This window comes from Electrophorus electricus, chromosome 20 (assembly GCF_041902795.1).
Source record: "Electrophorus electricus isolate QZ-2024a chromosome 20, ASM4190279v1, whole genome shotgun sequence".
Classification (NCBI taxonomy): Eukaryota; Metazoa; Chordata; class Actinopteri; order Gymnotiformes; family Gymnotidae; genus Electrophorus; species Electrophorus electricus.
Genome location: NC_137516.1, coordinates 7,467,885 through 7,486,312, shown reverse-complemented (window position 1 = coordinate 7,486,312; position 18,428 = coordinate 7,467,885). Strand labels below are relative to the sequence as shown.

The following is an 18,428-nucleotide window of genomic DNA, read 5'->3' as shown; positions in this document are numbered from 1 at the left end:
ATAAAAGTCAATTGGAAGAGTAGCCGAGAATGAATGACCGTGTGTGTGAGTGGGTTTGCTTTTGTGTGGAGTAACTACACCAATGTGGCTTCACCACATTTCTTATAGTCTAGACGTGTGTGTGTGTTTAATAAGGGAGAGGCAGACAGGCTGTATGTCGTCTGTGCCCCAGGTCTCTTCTAATTTAGTACCCTGATTTAAAAAAAAAAAAAAAAATGTTTTTAACTACATTAAACATCGATCACACACAGACACAAACTATATCACCCCTAACTGAAGCAAACAGAAATGGAGTTTTTTCAAAATGGATTTTCTCCTCTCCTGTTACTCCGTCTGTTAATTTGACTTCTTCTCTTACCAGAACTGCCTCCAGGTTGGGAGAAGATCGACGACCCAGTGTATGGTGTATATTACGTTGAGTAAGTGATGGCGTGTCATGCTGACCGTCTCTCTCTCGTATGTCTCCAGCTTAAAAGCAGCCCAGTATGGGCTTGGCTTCTGATTTCTTTTCCCAATTTTCCGTGGCCCAATGTGGATAACAAGTGTGTGTGTGTGTGTGTGTGTGTGTGTGTGTGTATGTGTGCGTGTGTGTTTCACAGTTCTGTTTTATTGCACAGTGGGGATTTGTGAGTGTGTGTTAGCACACCAGAAATCCAGTTGAGACATTCATCATAGAGACAATAACTCACTCACATATTCTCTCTCCTTTTCTCTCTTCCCCTTTTTGTCTGTCTGTCTGTCTGTCTCTCCCGCTGCGTCTCTTAGTCACATTAACAGAAAGACGCAGTACGAGAACCCGGTCCTGGAGGCCAGGCGCAAAAAGCAGGTCGATATCCAGCAGCCACCAGAAGGTGAGCGCTACGTCAGAGGTTCGTCCCACTTTCCACTTTCTCTTTCTCTCTCTCTCTCTCTCTCTCTCTCTCTCTCTCTCTCCCTCCCTCTCTCCCTCCCTCTCTCACCCCTCCTCCTCCACTGCCGCTTGCCCATAGTGCACCTGCTATCAAACGCTGCATCCTTACTTCTGACGGGCTGACGGGCTGTGGATAAACACTGCCCGAGTTCCTTTCAGAATGAGCGCTTCGCTCGAAACCGCTGACGCCGCAGATAACGGGCGTGGCGGTGTCACGCAGCCGAGGCGCACCGGCCTGGCCCCATCCAGCTTTCATTTTCCTTTTGGCCACGTTAGCAATTTCTGACAAAAGTTTCCTTAGCAAGTTTTTTTTCTGGTAAACGAAACCGAACAGCCATTTGAAGTGTTAGTCACCGCCACAACAGGGCAGGCTTGAATCTCACCTTTTTCTGTGGATCCTTTTGGTATTGGAGATGTTCTCAAACGTCTCTAACATTCATTACTATGCTAAATTCTGACAATTCATAAAGGGGGGGTGGGGGGAACCAACCACTTTTATCCGTTCTTTTGTTCGAGTGTTTATCAGAATACCCCGGCTGTGTTTTTGCTGCTTAAACAGTCCTGTGTTCGCAGCCTGCTGCTTTCAGTTCTGCTACACGCACAAACAAAGGCCTGGCTGGGGTTTTTAATCAGCGCCCTGCGCTATGCCGCGCACGTGCCCGCGATACCCGGCCGTGCCCGCTTGCGCATAGTCATTCTTCTCTTCACAAAATGTGAGTCGAACCGCCTCAACTCCGGAGGTCACTAAGCGGCTCCCCCCGTTCTCTCTGCACAGAATGGATAGAAGAGCACTCGTCCGCTGGCGCGCCGATCACCGCCTACATCCCCAACCACCTGGAGACGTACCGGGACCCACAGAGCGGCCCGCCGCTCCCGACCGTCCCCGGCTCGAAACGTGAGCTTCCAAAGGCCACCAGCAGGGGTCACACTGCTACGGTGGCGCGTTTGGTTCGTGGCCGCCGGAGGGGGGCTGAGCTGCCGCCGGGCCCTTCGCACGGAGCCTGTGCCCCCCCCCCCCCCCCCAACATTGTGGGATGCTCGTGTAATCGAGCCGTTTACTGTGGTGGGTTGTTGCCTCCGAAGGGCTTTGTTACAGATGTCTTGAGTGCATGCGGTTGTGTGCGTGTGCAGGGGGGAAGCCGTTCTTCACACGGAACCCAGCGGAGCTGAAGGGGACGTTCATAAGCACCAAACTCCTGAAGAGTAGGCGGGGCTTCGGCTTCACAGTGGTGGGCGGAGACGAGCCAGACGAGTTCTTGCAGATCAAAAGCCTGGTGCTGGATGGCCCTGCCGCCGTGGACGGCAAGATGGAGACGGGTTTGTACACGTGCGCGCGCACGCGCCCCTCTCATGAGTCTTTGATTGGCGCATTGTTGCAGCACGTGCGTCTGCTGCTCCCACAGGCGACGTCATCGTCAGCGTCAACGATGCCATCGTTCTGGGCTACACCCACGCGCAGGTGGTCAAGATTTTCCAGTCCATCCCCATCGGCTCGGCCGTGCAGCTGGAGCTGTGCCGCGGCTACCCCCTGCCCTTTGACCCCGACGACCCCAACACCAGCCTGGTCACCTCCGTCGCCATCCTGGACAAGGAGCCCATCATCGTCAACGGACAGGAGGCCTTCGAGCCGCCCCCGCTGTGCCTGGGCCTGGGGCTAGGGCCGGCGGGAGTGGGGCCTGGGGCCCCGGGGGCGGGGCTGGCCGGCCGAGGCGAGCCCCGCCCATACAGCCCCACGGCGGAGGGTGGCGGGGCGGGCCTGCCCGAGGCGTACGGCAGCGACGTGGTGACGCTGGCCTCGTCCATCGCCACGCAGCCCGAGCTCATCACCGTGCACATGGAGAAGGGCGATAAGGGCTTCGGCTTCACCATCGCCGACTGCGGTGGGGCGGGCGGCGGCCAGCGCGTCAAGCAGATCGTGGACTACCCGCGCTGCCGCGGGCTCAAAGAGGGCGACATCCTGGTGGAGGTCAACAAGAGGAACGTGCAGAACCTGAGCCACAACCAGGTGGTGGACCTCCTCAGCAAGTGCCCGCGCGGCACTGAGGTCACCATGCTGGTGCAGAGAGGTGAGGGGGCGGGGGCGGGGCCCGGGGGGTGGGGGGGGGGGAACCAGGCCTTCGCAGCGAAGGGGCGGGTGCGGTGGAAGGTCGATTCCGGCCAAGCAAAGGCCGCTCGAGGACGGACGACGGAAACACGGCCGTGGCGCCGGCCAGTCCGGCCCGGGCATGCAAGCTGATGTTCGCCGGAGCACGCAGAGTGTTAGAGCGTTTTGGAACGTCTCGGGCGTGTCGCTGTGGCGTTGAAGCTGAAGCTCTGGACAGTGGAAGAGCTCCAGGTGTAATAATGGAACGCTTCTGTTCTGTTCTGTAACGCCATGTACTGCTGTGAAAGAGAGCTTCAGCTTTGATGGTACCTTTTCTAAGACTGTGTGTGTGTGTGTGTGTGTGTGTGTGTGCGTGCTTTTTCAACTTCACTGGAATACGAGTGAAGTGGACCCTGAATGACCCTGAATTATTGTTTGATGTGTGTGTGTGTGTGAACATGAGTAGGTGTCCATATGTAGGCTTGTTAATAGAGTTTGGGATGTAGGTTTCAAAGACAGGAAAACGCTGAAACCAGAGGAAACGTAGAGAGGAGAAAGTGAAGGCCATTCGGGAGGAGATGCCAGTTGTCACTTACACGTGTCTGCAGAGTCAAAGTGTGTGTGCATGTGCGCGCGCGCGCAAATGAACGTATGTGTTGTGCATACATGTGTGTATATTTGCGTGTGTGGTTACATGTTTATGTGCGTGGTGGCATGTCCATGTGTTTATCTTTGTGTGTGTGTGCGTGCGTGTGTGTATCTTTGTGTGTGCATATGCATGCGTGTGTGTGTACGCGTGCGTGTGTGTGTACGCGTGCGTGTGTGTGTGTGTGTGTGTGCACGTCCGTTTGTGTATCTGTGTGTGTGCGCGCGCACGCTTAGAGCCTCATTACCGCAGGACTCGGCTCCTCTAGCAGTGGAGCGGCACACGCTGAGCTCAACCCAAATGTAGGACATCTGCTCCCGCTTTTACCTCTTTTCCCCTTTCCCGAGCATCCGTCCTTTTCCCGGCCTACTTTCGCCAAACGAGGAGGCAAGGCTCGGTCCGAGCCCCCCCCGCAGGACGCCCCGCACCCTCGGGCCGCCACGCCGAAGGGTGTTTGTTGATCAGGCTCTTGCCTTCCCCGTCGATCGCGGGAAGAGCAAGGGGTGTTCGAGCTGGAAAGAATACAAACCTCCCATGTAACCCCCCCCCACGCCACACCCCACCCGCCCACCCTCTCTGGGGAGTGACTCATCCCCACGTGGCCTTGAGAGTCTGCTCCCACAGCCGGCATTCAGAAACCCCCCAAGGTCGACCAGGCAATGGACAACCTGCCCCGTTGCCATGGAAACCCAGCCTCACGGCTTCCTTTGGGAGCAGTACCCTGCTCACGTCCCGCCACCCAGCCATGCTCTCAGTCCAGGTCTTATGGCCTGTTATTGTGTGTGTGTGTGTGTGTGTGTCTGACAGAGAGATTAGATTCGACATGCCCGCTTAGGTCTATTTAAAACTGCTAGTCCCTGAGTTGCTTCTGGTTCATTTCACTGGGGTTGGAAGATGAACCGCTGTGTCAATTTGCCATCGTCTGTGTCTGCGTAGAACTTTAGACACAACTAGATGAAGCAATTTAAATGAATCCTAAATCAGTTTCACTTCAATTCATCTAACTGGTTTAAAACCACTGAGTTAAAACGGCTATGAAAACGTTTTGTTTTAATTTTTAGAAGTAATTCTTAGTAGATGGTGTTTGAGATTATTGTTCTGTAATCTCAGGATTATAAGAGGGGGTTTTTTTCCCTTTATTTTTGTATGGGAAAGATGAATCTCCTATACATTACATACTTGTTTATGTTCCAGGGGTTCAGTTTTGTAGTACCAAAGTTATTAAAACTCTCCAGGCATTAATACTGTATAGATGAGATTTAAAAATATTCTCAGAGATCTTCTGGCATCTTGCATGTTTTCCAGCTCTTGGCATAGTAAGACTGTTCATGTGCCCAGTAAAATCTTTCTGTCCCGCGTTCGTTGGAAAGGAATCTTTTGAAGAACGTTTTGGCTTTAAGGTATAGACGGAAGGGCAGAAGGGTGTTGTTCCTGAAGTCAGTCCAGGAACTGGAGACTCTGAGGAAAGGAGGCGAGTGTCATTTAAAGAGCAAAATAAGGACCAGAAACTTGTGTGGATTATGTAATATAAAACATTTACTCCTGCAATACAGCATAAGCGCAAAGAAAAGAATAATTACCTTGAAAATCAGGGATGGAAAACCATTTCTAGTGTGTTTTCAAATTGCAATAATGAAAGGAGTTTTAGTAAATTGTAAGCATCTGAGAAGGTGGGGTAGGTCCCTGGGCATCAGACGTAACTGTTGTGGTCCTGTCGTGCCGTTTCAAGTACCAGCTTTCCTTTTTCTGCTTTGACAAGCAAACAAACAAAACCGGTCTGCTTGTCAGAGTAATTCCTAACCGAGGCTACCGAGCGACTCAACGGCCAGCCTGTGGTGTCATAATCGATCTCGTCCAAGGGAGCGGCGCTCCGCATACGACATGGCCCCGGAGCTCATGGCACATCCTGGGATAAGGGGGAGGAGAAGGAAACATGCAGTCTGGGCGTCGTCGGTCAGCGGCGTGTTTGTGTTTTGTGGGGGGGTGTGAGAGACACGTGGGAGGGATAGAGAGAGCAAATGTTCTCCTGGTCAGAGTTGATTGTAGAGTTGTAGCTCCTCCTTTCACCCCTGCGCGCGCGCACACACACACACACACACACACACACACACACACACACAGAGCCAAGAGCGCTGCTGTAAATCTCTGCCATCTTGCCTCCCCCTTGTTTCCATGACGATGCTCCACTGCACTGCAGTAGGCAGAGAGAGAGCGCAAAAGACACAGAAGGAGAGAGAGAGAGACAGACAGACAGACAGAGAGACAGACAGAGACAGACTGAGATGGAGACAGACAAAGATAGAGGGAGACGGGCAGAGAAAGAAATTGAGGTTTCAAGATTTTCTTGCCATATTTACCCAGAAAAGTTTGGCTGTTTTTTTTTTTTTTTTCCCCCTGTCACGTCTCCCGAGGTTACAGTTCTCAGTTCAGTTCAGTTCAGACAGCACAAGTCAAGCCTTCAGCGACAAATAAACACCAGGGCTGTAAATGCAGATTAACACACACACACATACTGTAAGAGAGCACTGCAGCGTTTGCATGTGCACTGACGTCCAAGGCCACACGCCTGTACGCACCGTGGGGAAGGAACCGTGTCCTTTCTACAGAAGCCGAAGAGCAGCGCAGCTAGAAGCCCTGCGTGGTGCAGCGTAGCCGTCATCTCCGGGCGCAGTGGGCACGTGTGCGCGACAACATCGCGGTGCTGCGTAAACACACCGTAACGAGAGACGGCCCGACGCGGGGAGAGTGCCATCCGCTGTCAGGAATAGAGCTAGGAGCTGTAGGAGTCTGGTGGAGGGAGAGAGAGAGAGAGAGAGAGAGAGAGAGAGAGAAGGTGGGGAGGGACGGAAGCAGAGTGGAGAAATGAGATAAATGAAGAGGGAAAAGTAAAATGGAGACAGCTGTGGACTTTAACCTAAGCGCGTGCGTGGGTGTGTGTGTGTGTGTGTGTGTGTGTGTGTGTGTGTGTGTGTGTGTGCGCGTGTGTGTGTGTGTGGGTGACGTCTTGGAAACAGATGGCCAGGACATCCTTCCAAGGCCACACGAGTGGCAAATAAACTCCCACATAACTATGTGTGATAGATAGATTGATAGATAGATGCATATGCACACACACACACACACACAACCATGCTCACACCGCTGATCAATTTGAAAATCATGGCAAGGTCCCAAGGTTTGGGATTTCTTTGGACATGGCGGTGCACGCAGACGTGTGTGTGCTGAGCTGTGGCGGACCACTGCCCGACACTCACATTTTAAATCTCGCTTTTAAATCTGACGTTCGGAACATTTGCAGTGAAGATGGGCTCCGTGTGTGTGTGTGTGTGTGTGTGTGTGTGTGTGTGTGTGTGTGTGTGTGCGCGCGCGCGCGCTTAATTTTGTAGTTTTCCTTTGTGTAGTTTTGAAGTTCTCCAAGGTTGTTTTCAAACGTTTCCTTTCGCCTGTGCTGCTGGTGTGGTCGAGTTGTGTCGGTGCTTCAGAATTAAAGCAGTGATGCTACCCCACCCAAAGTGCATTACTTAACCGCTTTAACTCACGTGGGGGGGGGGGGGGGGGGGTTAGCTGACATGCTTTTATTTGCCTCTACGTAGCCCCATAACGTGAATGAATAATGAACTCTGGGCACTTGGAGAGGAAGAGGAAGTGGTGAGGGAGAGGAAGAGTGAGTGAGAGGAGAAGAGTTTTAACATTTAATGACTTGCGCTCCGAGTGATCCACGCTGCTGGAGACGTATGTGTGTGTGTGCACGCGCGCGCGCTGGGGAAGAAACCGCAGCCGGAGCGTTTAGTCTTTCAGAAGGCTCTCAGCACACGGCCAAGCCTCAGCGTTCCGGAAGGGACTTTAAAACATTTTTTTTTCTTTAAAAACATTTATTTATTTATTTGCCTCAGGTCCCTTATATGCGAACGAGTAAGAAACAACGAATAAATTAGCTTCATGCTTTGAATACGAAAATGAATATTCATAAAGATGCAAGCGTCTTGGCTCTTATGTAAAGGGAAAGGGAAGAAACACACACACACACACACACACCCCAAACACTCGTACATGCATATATGCTAATTTGTCATTTGACACTACGTGTGGGTGTTCTAGACAGGAGGAAGGACACAGAAGCGTTCATTAACGATGGTTGGAGTGATGAGGTCTGGCTCGCCGTGTGAATATTTGATTCTGGAGTGTAGAAATGTGTCCAGGCACTCTGGAATGAGGGGCTTTGAGGAGGAAAATCACGTTTTTGCGGAATTTCTCGCGATGCAGGTGGACGTGTGAGAGGAAGACCTTGAAGGTGTGTGAGCGTTTGAGATGGGCAGGGTGGGGTGCTGGCGAGACGAGCCGGCCGAGCGGCAGAGAGCGAAGACAGAAGGACTGGGAGTCGTTTTTTAATGTGTGCGCTCATAACGGTGGAGGTTGGAGCATTCTCTCTCTCTCTCTCTCTCTCTCGCTCTCTCGCACGCGCGCACACACAGACAGAGATCGGGTGGGCAGCGTGCTCCAGGACGCGGCGGTGTGTGTGTGTGTGTGTGTGTGTGTGTGTGCGCGCACGGCGGGCTGCACCGGGAGCCATCGCATCTCCTCTGCTCCCCTCTCCCCCGCTCGCTCCCCCACAGGGAGACGCGCGCGGCGAGGGCTGCCGTCATAGCCACGCCTCCTCTCGCTTCCACGCTCACAACGCCGAGGGAGGGAGGGAGGGAGCGAGGGAGGGAGGGAGGGAGCTGGCGCGCGCGCACACACGGCTCCGCGGCTTTCCGAGCCTGTGCACTTGATGGTCTGCAGGACCCTGCTCCGTCGTTATTCTGTGCTCGCGCGCTCTCTCTCTCTCTCTCTCTCTCTCTCTCTCTCTCCCTCCCCCTCTCATTTACTTCTTTTTTTTGGGCGGAGGGCGAGACCTGGACGAGAGGTATTAATGCTCTCTCTCTCTCTCTGCTGCTGTTTCACAGGGGTGGTGCAGGCCAAGCGGAGTCCCAAAGTGGTGGTGAGTAAGCGCGTGCGTCCCTCTCTCCTCCTCCTCTCTCCTCCTCTCCCTCGCTCCTTTCTCTCTCGCCAGGCTGGTTCCTCCTCGCCTACCTTCCGCTCTCCTCCGTTTTCTTTCTGTTTTCTTTCTCCTTTTCCCTTCTCTCTCCTCTCCGGAGTTTTGCTCGGATGCGTGTTACGGTAACGCGGACGCGCTCCCCCCCCCCCCCCCCCCCCCCCCGACTTACTTTTGCTTGTAAAAGACTCCGGCCGTCCAGTCCTGCGTCCTCCTTTTCAACCCAATACGAACAGGCAACAAATGGGTCATCCGGTAACGGCGGTTAAGGAATGACCCGCGGACTGTTGCTGGCGGGGCGGCGGGAGCCTTCTCGGGCCGCGCCGCTCTTCGTCTTGGGCCGCCCCTGCGCGCGGGGGCATGCTGAATCATGCTGCCGTTGGCAACCGACCCCACGTGCCACGAGGAGTCAGCTCTGCCACAGAGATGGGGGGGGGGGGGGTCTCCATCAGCTCCGTCGCCCCCCTTGATTCACCTGTGGGAAAATCAATACAGATTGTATTGAATTACAGGGGGTGGGGGAGGGGGGGTGAGCCCGGCTGTTTCAGATGCTGCGCGAGTGGGGTTTGCAGTCTTGCCGCATGACCGCAAGGATGTTGGGGTTTTTTTGGGGGGGGGGGGGTCAGCCGTGCAAATCCAGCTTCGCGTTCTGTTGAGTAAGATGTCAGTTTTAGTTTTTCGTGCAGTCACAGGGAGGAATCGGCTCGGCAGCGGACTGTGTCAGAGATGATTAGAAGCGATTTTAGGTGTAAATAGCAGCCGCGTGCAAGTACTCCCCAAAATCTGCGCTCCTGACGGAAGACAGAATTACGAGTCCAGATAATAAAGGAGTGAATGCTGCTAGTTGAACGCTTCAGTAGTAGCTGGAAGTTGCACTATGAAGTGGAGAGTGTAAAGTTTCTCGTTAGGAGTCGTATGGAGTGAGAGTCCCAGTTTTAAAGCGGACCAAGAGACCGCGCGGAGGCATGTGTGCTGCTAGCCTCTGCCCATGGGGATTGTTGAGAGCTGTCGTTCGGGTTTTGAGGTCATGTTGGGGCACTGGCCTTTCCAGGGAGCTGTCACGGAGGCAGCTTGAGCGTGTGTGCATGTGCAAGTGTGTGTTTGCTCAGGCTTCCTGGAGACAAATGGAATGTTTTGTCAAGAATCGGAGTACCCCGTTCGGACACGACGTGGAAATGTAATGTGATTTGTGACGTGCTCCACTGACAGTGTTGTACGGACAAAAGTCTCATCAATTCAGTCGGGGGGGGGGGGGGGTGAGAGAGTGAGGGAAAGAGAGAGAGAGAGCGAGCGAGCGAGCGTGAGTGTGCGGAGAAGCTTGCCGATGTGCGCGCGGCTTTCAAAGTCCACGGCGAACAAACACGCACTCAAGCCCCCAAGAAAGGATAGCCTTGTGTATTGTGTTCTGCTTTCTGTCCTCTTCATCTCCCTCTGTCTGTCCATGGCCTCGGACGTGCGTCGCTTAGCGCTTTCATTTCTCTCCAGCTTTTTGACCCCTTCTCTATCCCTCGCTCAGGTCCGGCGCCCTGCCTGTTCACCACTGTCTGTCGGCCTTTCTTGGTGTGTCTCTCTCTCTCTCTCTCTCTCTCTCCCTCCTCTGCCATCCTCACCTTTCTCCATCATCTTTTGATGATGTCTTTTTACAATGGCAATTTACATCCTATTGCATCAATGCCGTGTAGACAAGAGCTGACTTGACTTCTGTTTAATCCTGTCTCTCTCCCTCTCCCTCTCTCTCTCTCTCTCTCTCTCTCTCTCCCTCTCTCTCTGTCTCTCTCCCTCTCTCTCTCTCCCTCTCGCTCGCTCTCCCTCCCTCTCTCTCCCCTCTCCCCCCTCTCTCTCTCTCCCTCTCCCTCCCCCCTCTCTCTCTCTCCCTCTCTCTCTCTTTCTCTCCCTCTCCCTCTCTCTCCCTCTCTCTCTCTTTCTCTCCCTCTCTGTCTCTCTCTCTCCCTCCCTCTCTCTCCCTCCCTCTCTCTCTCTCTCTCCCTCTCTCTCTTTCTCTCTCTCCCCCCCTCTCTCTCTCTCTCTCTCTCCCTCTCTCCCTCTCCCTCTCTCCCTCTCTCTCTCTCTCTCTCTCAGCAGCTGGAGAGGAAGGACAGCCAGGGCAGCTCCCAGCACAGCGTGTGCAGTCACCGCAGCACGCACACGGACTCCCCTGCCCGCGCCGCGCCCGCCGCACCCGGCGAGACGCTGGCAGCCCCGCCCCCCGTGCCCCCGCCCCCCACCCAACCCCTCCCCAGCCTACCGCCGCTGGAGCCGCCTGCCAATGGCACCCTCCAGAAGAAGCCCGACCCCTTCAAGATCTGGGCCCAGTCGCGGAGCGTTTACGAGAGCCGCAGTGAGTAGCCCCCCCCACCGCCAAAGCTACCGGCTCCCGGAAAACTTCCCACAAAAGTTGTCCGCCTCTCTCGTCCGTTAGTAGCAACCGGAATGTTCCTTGAGATCTAAAATAGAAGCGCTCGATCGCGCTCAACCACACACACATACACACACACACACACACACACACCCCCGGCCGCTGCCATCTGACGGCTTTTTCTTGGCTGCGGGACGCGCTCTCATTAGCCGGCCGCGTCTGTGAAGTCCTGAAGTCCGTCACGTTAGGAAGGCTGTTTGTGGATCAGTCGGGCTCCCGCCGTCATAGCGGCTCAAAGCAGCCGGAGGGAACGGGCACCTGATCACAGAGCAGCGTGTTTCATCACTCTGAACGAGAGAGGATTTCAGGACAGGATCGGCGCGTGCTCAGAATAATCACTCCGGCACAGTCTGCTAGAAACACTGCTTCCACGGTCTGCGAGTCCGGACTCCGAAGTCTGAAACGCCCAGTTTTCCCCCCAAGAGCTCTAATGACTGAAATGGATTCTTGTATATCCTTCCACTTCACTACATTAAACCCAGACAACTTCCTGGGACTTATTACCGGGCCATCTGTAGGCAACGGTTCTTATGGGTATAACCGCAGTCGGACGTATCTGTGCCGGTCTGTGGAAGCACAGGAAGCGTCTGGAGGACACCGAACCCCCGTGAACCTGCTCTCGGTCAGGGTCAGAGGTGCCTGAACGTTACATGTGTGCTTAAAACGTTTCGTCGGTGGTCGGAACGGCTCGTTCGAAGGAGCGCTCTCGCAAGCGGGGGCGAGGTCTGCAGTAAAGCGTTGTGGACGGCGCGATCTCTGCGCTCACGGACAGCCGGCGTCTAGGCGCGTTGGCGATTTACGGGAGAATGTCTCGTTTTGGGTCCATACACATCCGTGCCAAAGAGCTGATTGGAGTGGCTTGTTCTGAGAATTCACATTCTGTGTGTGTGTGTGTGTGTGTGTGTGTGTGTGTGTGTGTGGGTAGGTGTATTAGGGGACCAGCGGTATGTTTCTGATATAGGATCACCAAGTGCAAGTCTGACTAACACACTAATGAGGTTTCATAACTCCAAGGGCAGTGCGAATCTCAGAAAACTAAAGATCCTCCTCTCTCTTTCCCTCTCTCTCTCTCTCTCTCTCTCTCTCTCTCCCCCCCCCCCCCTTCTCTTCCAGTGTGTTATACATTTATGTATGACCCTTTTGCGTACTCCCACACACTGCTGGAGAAGACATGTGAAGCAGCTTATCACACGCCGCGTGATTAAATCTTCCATCTTATTAGTGGCTGTTCACCACGATAGTCTTTTTTTTTTTTTTTTTTTTTTTTTTTTTTTTACACGGCCAAGTGGCTTCTCTAGAAATAACCGGGAGGTTCATTTCCAGTGCTGCTCACCCCATTACAGAAGCCCCTGCGTGCGAAGCGTGAACCTTCCAGTTCCGTCAGCTTGGCTTGTGCACGGGAGGGGCTGAGGAGCAGCGGCTATCAGATCTGTGGCTCGTCTTGCGTGCGTGTGCGTGCGTGCGTGTGTGTGTGTGCCCGCGTGTGTGCTTGTAGTAAAGTCCAGTAAGATCCTGTAGGAGTCAGCTAGCTCTGGATGTGGCATTCTGGGAAAGACCTAGGAGAATTTGTACATAAGCCTTCACTGCAGAGGTCAGCACAAGTTCCGTGTGTGTGTGAGCATGAGTGTGTGTGTGTGTGTGTGTGTGTGTGCACGCACGTTGGGTGACAGATTGTTCACTAATAGCAGCATTTGCTGCCTACCGTGTGCCCACGGCCGCTGCCAGGACCCAGTCAGACCTGTTAAACGGTCTGCGAGGAGTGTGCAGGAGCGGAGGCTCTGGGCTCTGGGCCCGGTGTGGAAGCCTCGCATGCCCTGCTGCTCCCATTCCAGCTGGCTCGTGCCCCACCAATCGGGGCGGGGGAGGGGGACGACCAGTCTGGACGGCGAGGCGGGTGGAGACCACTGGGCGGGGCCACAGCAGCAGGAGGAGGGGCCACCAAGCTGCAGTCCCACGGGCACCTCTGTTCCAGATCACCTTCCGCACTCCTTCACCTCGGCATGCTTCCGCAATCGGGCTGGAATTCATGGGAGCCTCAGTCTGCCCTTCATGTGTATGAGTATGCGAGTGAGTGAGAAGTGGTCCACTCTTGTGTGCGATTTGCCTGGCTGGTTAACAGATTGCCACAAAATTACTTTTGTCTTCCAGTACCCTACTGAGGAATCCATAAGGGAATTGTGTGTGTTTGCGTGTGTGTATTTTCAGGAAAGATTAAATTTCAGTGCTGTAATCCCCTTCTGCCTCATGCAGGTTCGTGTATGCTGATATACATTTAGTTTCTGCTTAGTGTAGAAGATGGTCTGTTCTCTTTGGGATTCTCCTCTATGTCTCTCTCTCTCTCTCTCTCTCTCTCTCTCTCTCTCTCTCTCTCTCTCTCTCTCTCTGTCTGTCTGTCTGTCTTTCTGTGTCTCTCTGACCCTGTTTTAAGATCCCTAGAGAAAAAGGAGAATACGTTGCATGAGGGCAAGAGTGTGTCTGTGCGTGGGCATGGAAGCCAAAAGTAACTATTAAAGGGACAAACTGCCATGCATGCATGTTTGTTGCCAAGGAGAGGATGTGGACTGTACCGGCTGGTGAGTGCTTGTGTTGTGGCCCCGCTGTGACCACTGGAGTACTCTGACCTCGCTCTCATCATCCTAATTCCGTTGCCTTGAGGAAAGCAAGATTACAAATCCTGCTTTAGCCTGATGACGGAAACAATCCGAACAGGATTTATCCCATCCAGTTTTAACTCGAAGACGTTTTTTTTCCTTCGTTTGAAGATGGTCCCGACGTAGGTGCGGTTTACCGCGATGCGATCGCGTGCTTCCGTTGTAAAGTCGTCTGACTGGTTGGTTATCGTTGTGTTTCAGTGCCAGACTCTCAGGAGCAGGACATCTTCCTGTGGAGAAAAGAGACCGGCTTTGGCTTCCGGATCCTTGGAGGGAACGAACCGGGGGAACCGGTGAGAGACACCCGCACGCCCGACACACACCACACGCTCTTCCCCAGGCTGCAGGATCCAGTTTGCACCCAATCCCCTTTAGCTGCTTTATTCCTGTTCGCTCCGGTCGGGTGGGGGACGCAGCTACATTCGCTTCACCGTCTTTAGTCGAGCGGCACTGAACCCTCTCAGCGGCAGAGACGCCAGGCGACATCACCAACCTGACGCCCACTGCCCTCTGGAGGAGACTCAGGGCCCAAATATGGTGCCCGTCCGGCCGTACCAATTGGTCCTCTTTACCAGTGGCGGGGTTTGTCAGGGGCGCCAAGTTACTACACGCTGAAACGAGCCGCAATCCCAGCACTCCCCTGCGCGCTTTACATCACTAATCAGATTAAGAGGACGAGCCATGATCTTAAACCGGATTGAGTCGTCCTCCACAACATTTGGGATTATTCGATCCCACTAGTTTATACTTCCGTGTCTGTTTTGTGTCCTGTAATGTGTGTAAACAAACCAAAGGGGCCCAAACCCATCTGTAATATATTCGTGGTTTTAGAGTTCCAGCACTTCTGAACCAATAAGGGGAAGTGCAATAACAAATTTAATCTAACGACTCGTTTTATGCGCGCAACCTGGTCGCGGCGCTCTTTCAACAATTTACGGCGTTATTGACGTCCGAGTTGAATGAGGCACCTGGACTGCGGAGGAGCAGGTCCTCAGGACTGACCCTGAAAACATCTGCCGCAGATATTACTCCACATGAACAGAATGGCAGCCAGTCGTTTTACGCCAGTGGCTGTAAGTGAACTGGATGCCCGCGTAAATGAATAAATAAACTGCATTAACGAGGTTTTAATAAAACATCTCCCTCTGCGTTATATTACGCAGTCGCTATCAGAAAAGAATTCCTTTGACCTTCCTTTGGGCCCTGAAATGAAATTCCTTCCGACTGAAATTCCCGAAGTTCCCTGCGTTTTGAAAACTCTTCCTTCATTTACTTTGCCCCTGGTAAAGGGTTAGCGTGGAGTGAGGGAAGCTGTCTGGCAGAGCGGCCCCCGGGCGCTCTTTCACACTCCTCCAGCCAGTCGGCGTTCGGCGACAGCCAGCACGTGCAGCTTGCTGCCCTTTGCAGACGGCATGTGTCCTTCTCCCCCTGGTTTCGTCCTCTCCTCTCTCCCGCTCTCTCTTCTCTCCTCCCCTCCTGTCTCCCTTTCGTCTCCGTCTCCTCTTGCTGCGGAGGAACGTCGCCCCCCTGTCCTCTGAAACCGATTAGAATTCCACCCTCTTCCGTGGTAACGGAGATTACGCCCTCCTCCAAAGACAGCTCGGTCGCCGTACCTCGGCGAGTCCAATGGCATAGCGCGCCGATCGATTTCTAACCCAGAATCCCCTGCCGCAAAGCGCATTAAACGACATGGGGAAGGGACTGGTAGCCGAGGGGGGGGGGGGGGTCCTCCGGGACGAGACGGCCGCGCGGTGCTTTAGTAAGAACACGCACGTCAACGCTGGCTGTTCATGGCAGATCTACATCGGCCACATCGTGAAGTACGGCGCGGCGGACGAGGACGGCCGCCTGCGCTCCGGGGACGAGCTGATCTGCGTGGACGGCACGGCCGTGGTGGGCAAGTCGCACCAGCTGGTGGTGCAGCTGATGCAGCAGGCGGCGAAGCAGGGCCACGTCAACCTGACGGTGCGACGCAAGAGCGGCTACGGAGGTACGCGCACACACACGCTGCCGGGCGAGCCGTGCAGAAGGTCCGGCACGGTCTCTCAAACCGAGAGGTCCCGCCCCCGCAAGGCTGACGCTCCGCCCCCCCCCCCACAGTATGCAAGGGTGAGGCAGACGTGCCGGCCTCGCCTGCCTCCTCGCACCACAGCAGCACGCAGGCGCCCTCCCTGGCCGAGGAGAAGCGCACGCCGCAGGGCAGCCAGAACTCGCTCAACACCGTCAGCTCGGGCTCGGGCTCCACCAGCGGCATCGGCAGCGGGGGCGGAGGCGGCGGCAGCGGCGTGGTCGCCGTGGCGCCGGCCGCGCTGCAGCCCTACGATGTGGAGATCCGCCGCGGAGAGAGCGAGGGCTTCGGCTTCGTCATCGTCTCGTCCGTGTCGCGCCCCGACGCCGGCACCACGTTCGGTGAGACGCATGCAGGGGTCAGGGGTCAGAAGGTGGTCTTCAGAAGGTGGTCTCGTTTTGTGTGTGTGTGTGTGTGTGTGTGTGTGTGTGTGTGTGTGCGCGTGTGTGTGTGCGCGCTCACGTGCGTGACTGCACACGCACTCATCAACGCAACTGCGCATTCACCTCGTCTGGGACGGAATGGCTGTTTACAGCGCGCAGTGTGCGGCGTGTAGCGCTCCACGCTGCTTAGACGTCACAGCCAAAGATGAAACGCCGTCTGTTTCACCAGCAAGGGCAAGGGAGTGTGTGTGCACATGCGAGTGTGTGTGTGTGTGATCTGCCAGCACAATGTCACAGCAACGTCATGTCCGTTAGCCAGCGGCTGGTGTGCTTCTGTGAAGAATGCTAACGATCTCAGCGCATCCTGCTCAGAGAAGCACACATGATGAGAGCGTTCTCAGTGGGGCGGTGCTCTGATCTGTGACACTGCCAGGTGTGTGTGTGTGTGTTCTGTGCTTGGTGTCCGCTTTGTGTGTGTGTGTGTGTGTGTTCTGTGCTTGGTGTCCACTCTCTGTGTGGTGGGTGGGGGTGTGGGTGGGTGGTGGTGTGTGTTCTGTGCTTGGTGTCTGCTCTGTGTACCATTTCAGATACATTCTTATGGCACAGTGTGAGGATAGACAGAGAACTGAGTGATTGGTGTAGTCATGAATCAGATCTGTTGGTGTGTGCGCGTGCGCGTGTGTGTGTGCGTGCGTGCGTGCGTGCGTGTGTGAGAGAGAGACAGAGACTCTGCTCACTATGGAGTCTATCTATCCTCAGAGCCGACAGAAACTCAATTACTGCACATCCAGCCATCTGTGTCCTCGTGTGCAGGTGTGCGCGGGTGTGTGTGAGCACATGTCTGTATGTTCCTGTGTGTGTGTGTGTGTGTGTGTGTGTGTGTGTGTGTGTGTGTGTATAAAAGTGTTGAGAGCAGAGACATGATACTATGAGTAACACAATAGTGATTTATAGGTCACATCACACCCACATCCCTGCAAATGTACTGCAGCCATGATTTATCCACATGCAGTCCCACTGGCTCTCTAACACACACACACACACACATGTCAGTCAGGTCTGGGCACAGCATGCGTGGGGCCACACAGGCGTAAGTGACCGGGACACACATCCGTTTCCTGACTGAACCAGGCCCGTACGGCTTTAAATCCTGACCACCACTTTTCCTCCTCCTGTCTGCTTACGCCAAGATGGATGAGGTCTGGTTTGAAAGGGTGATTTTACTGTCAGATTTCAGCTGAAGATTTTGCTTTGTTCGCTTGGTGAATTAATTTGGATTTCTCTCTCTCTCTCTCTCTCTCTCTCTCTCTCTCTCTCTCTCTCTCTCCATCCTTTTGTTTCCTTAACCAAATTACGGGCACTGCCTCCAACTCCATGCTTTTCTTACATACATTCACTTATTCATTTCCACCTACTCTGCTCTTTTCTCCTCACTCTTATTTCCCTCTCTTGGTTTCCCCTCTGTGGCGCACACACACACACACACACACCCACGGCATGACAGCTGGAAACACCTGTGTGGCCATGCCCCATAAAATAGGCCGGATCATCGAGGCCAGCCCGGCGGACCGCTGTGGGAAGCTGAAGGTGGGCGACCGCATCCTGGCCGTCAACAGCTGCTCCATCACCAACAAGTCCCACTCTGACATCGTCAACTTGATCAAGGAGGCTGGCAACACGGTCACCCTACGAATCATCCCAGGAGATGGTGGGTGTGTGTGTGTGTGTGTGTGGGTGGGTCTGTGTTTGTGGATGAGCATAGAGAAGGAAGCTTGTGTGTAGTGAGAGGGTGTGTATTGGCGAGTATGCGTGTGTGTGTTTGAGATTGCTTTAGTGTGTGTGTGCGTGCGTGCGTGCTGAATGTGCTGAAAATCTATTATTAAATGTGCCATCGTATCGCATGCGGGAGACATGGCATGAATTTGCCCTTACTGCAGCCTGTATTCATCACCATAACAGCAGCCATAATCATAACACAACCCTAATTTCCATAACAAACAGCTGCATCATGGTGACTATTGGCTGTTGCCATAACAACATTAAGCAATGCCACTGAGCAAAGTACCCATTGGATTTATGTACATATATCATTTGATCAAAATTTCTAGAAACACAGAAAATAGGATTTGTTTTGTTTTGTATTTTAGTTTTGCCCCACAGAGTCTTACATTTGTTCTGTTTACACGTTGACCGGGTTAAGAGTAGGGTTTGTAAAGTTATTCTGAAGTTGATACCACTC

The 18,428-nt window shown here is 53.9% G+C and overlaps 1 protein-coding gene across 15 annotated transcripts in view; it reads left to right on the top strand.

The window, feature by feature from the left end:
- LOC113580438 (membrane-associated guanylate kinase, WW and PDZ domain-containing protein 1-like) overlaps window positions 1-18,428 on the top strand; it is an 82,813-nt gene that overhangs the window by 55,617 nt on the left and 8,768 nt on the right. For 12 of the 15 annotated variants that reach the window (XM_081703049.1, XM_081703047.1, XM_081703046.1 and 9 more), the window contains 11 exons: window positions 362-419; window positions 766-869; window positions 1,686-1,805; window positions 2,042-2,227; window positions 2,314-2,976; window positions 8,583-8,617; window positions 10,751-11,009; window positions 13,940-14,031; window positions 15,536-15,728; window positions 15,839-16,147; window positions 17,694-17,897. In XM_081703049.1, coding sequence (XP_081559175.1) covers window positions 362-419; window positions 766-869; window positions 1,686-1,805; window positions 2,042-2,227; window positions 2,314-2,976; window positions 8,583-8,617; window positions 10,751-11,009; window positions 13,940-14,031; window positions 15,536-15,728; window positions 15,839-16,147; window positions 17,694-17,897 — 2,223 coding nt within the window. The remainder of the gene's footprint in view (window positions 1-361; window positions 420-765; window positions 870-1,685; window positions 1,806-2,041; window positions 2,228-2,313; window positions 2,977-8,582; window positions 8,618-10,750; window positions 11,010-13,939; window positions 14,032-15,535; window positions 15,729-15,838; window positions 16,148-17,693; window positions 17,898-18,428) is intronic. The other 3 variants (XM_081703045.1, XM_081703044.1, XM_081703043.1) reach the window with 2 other exon arrangements.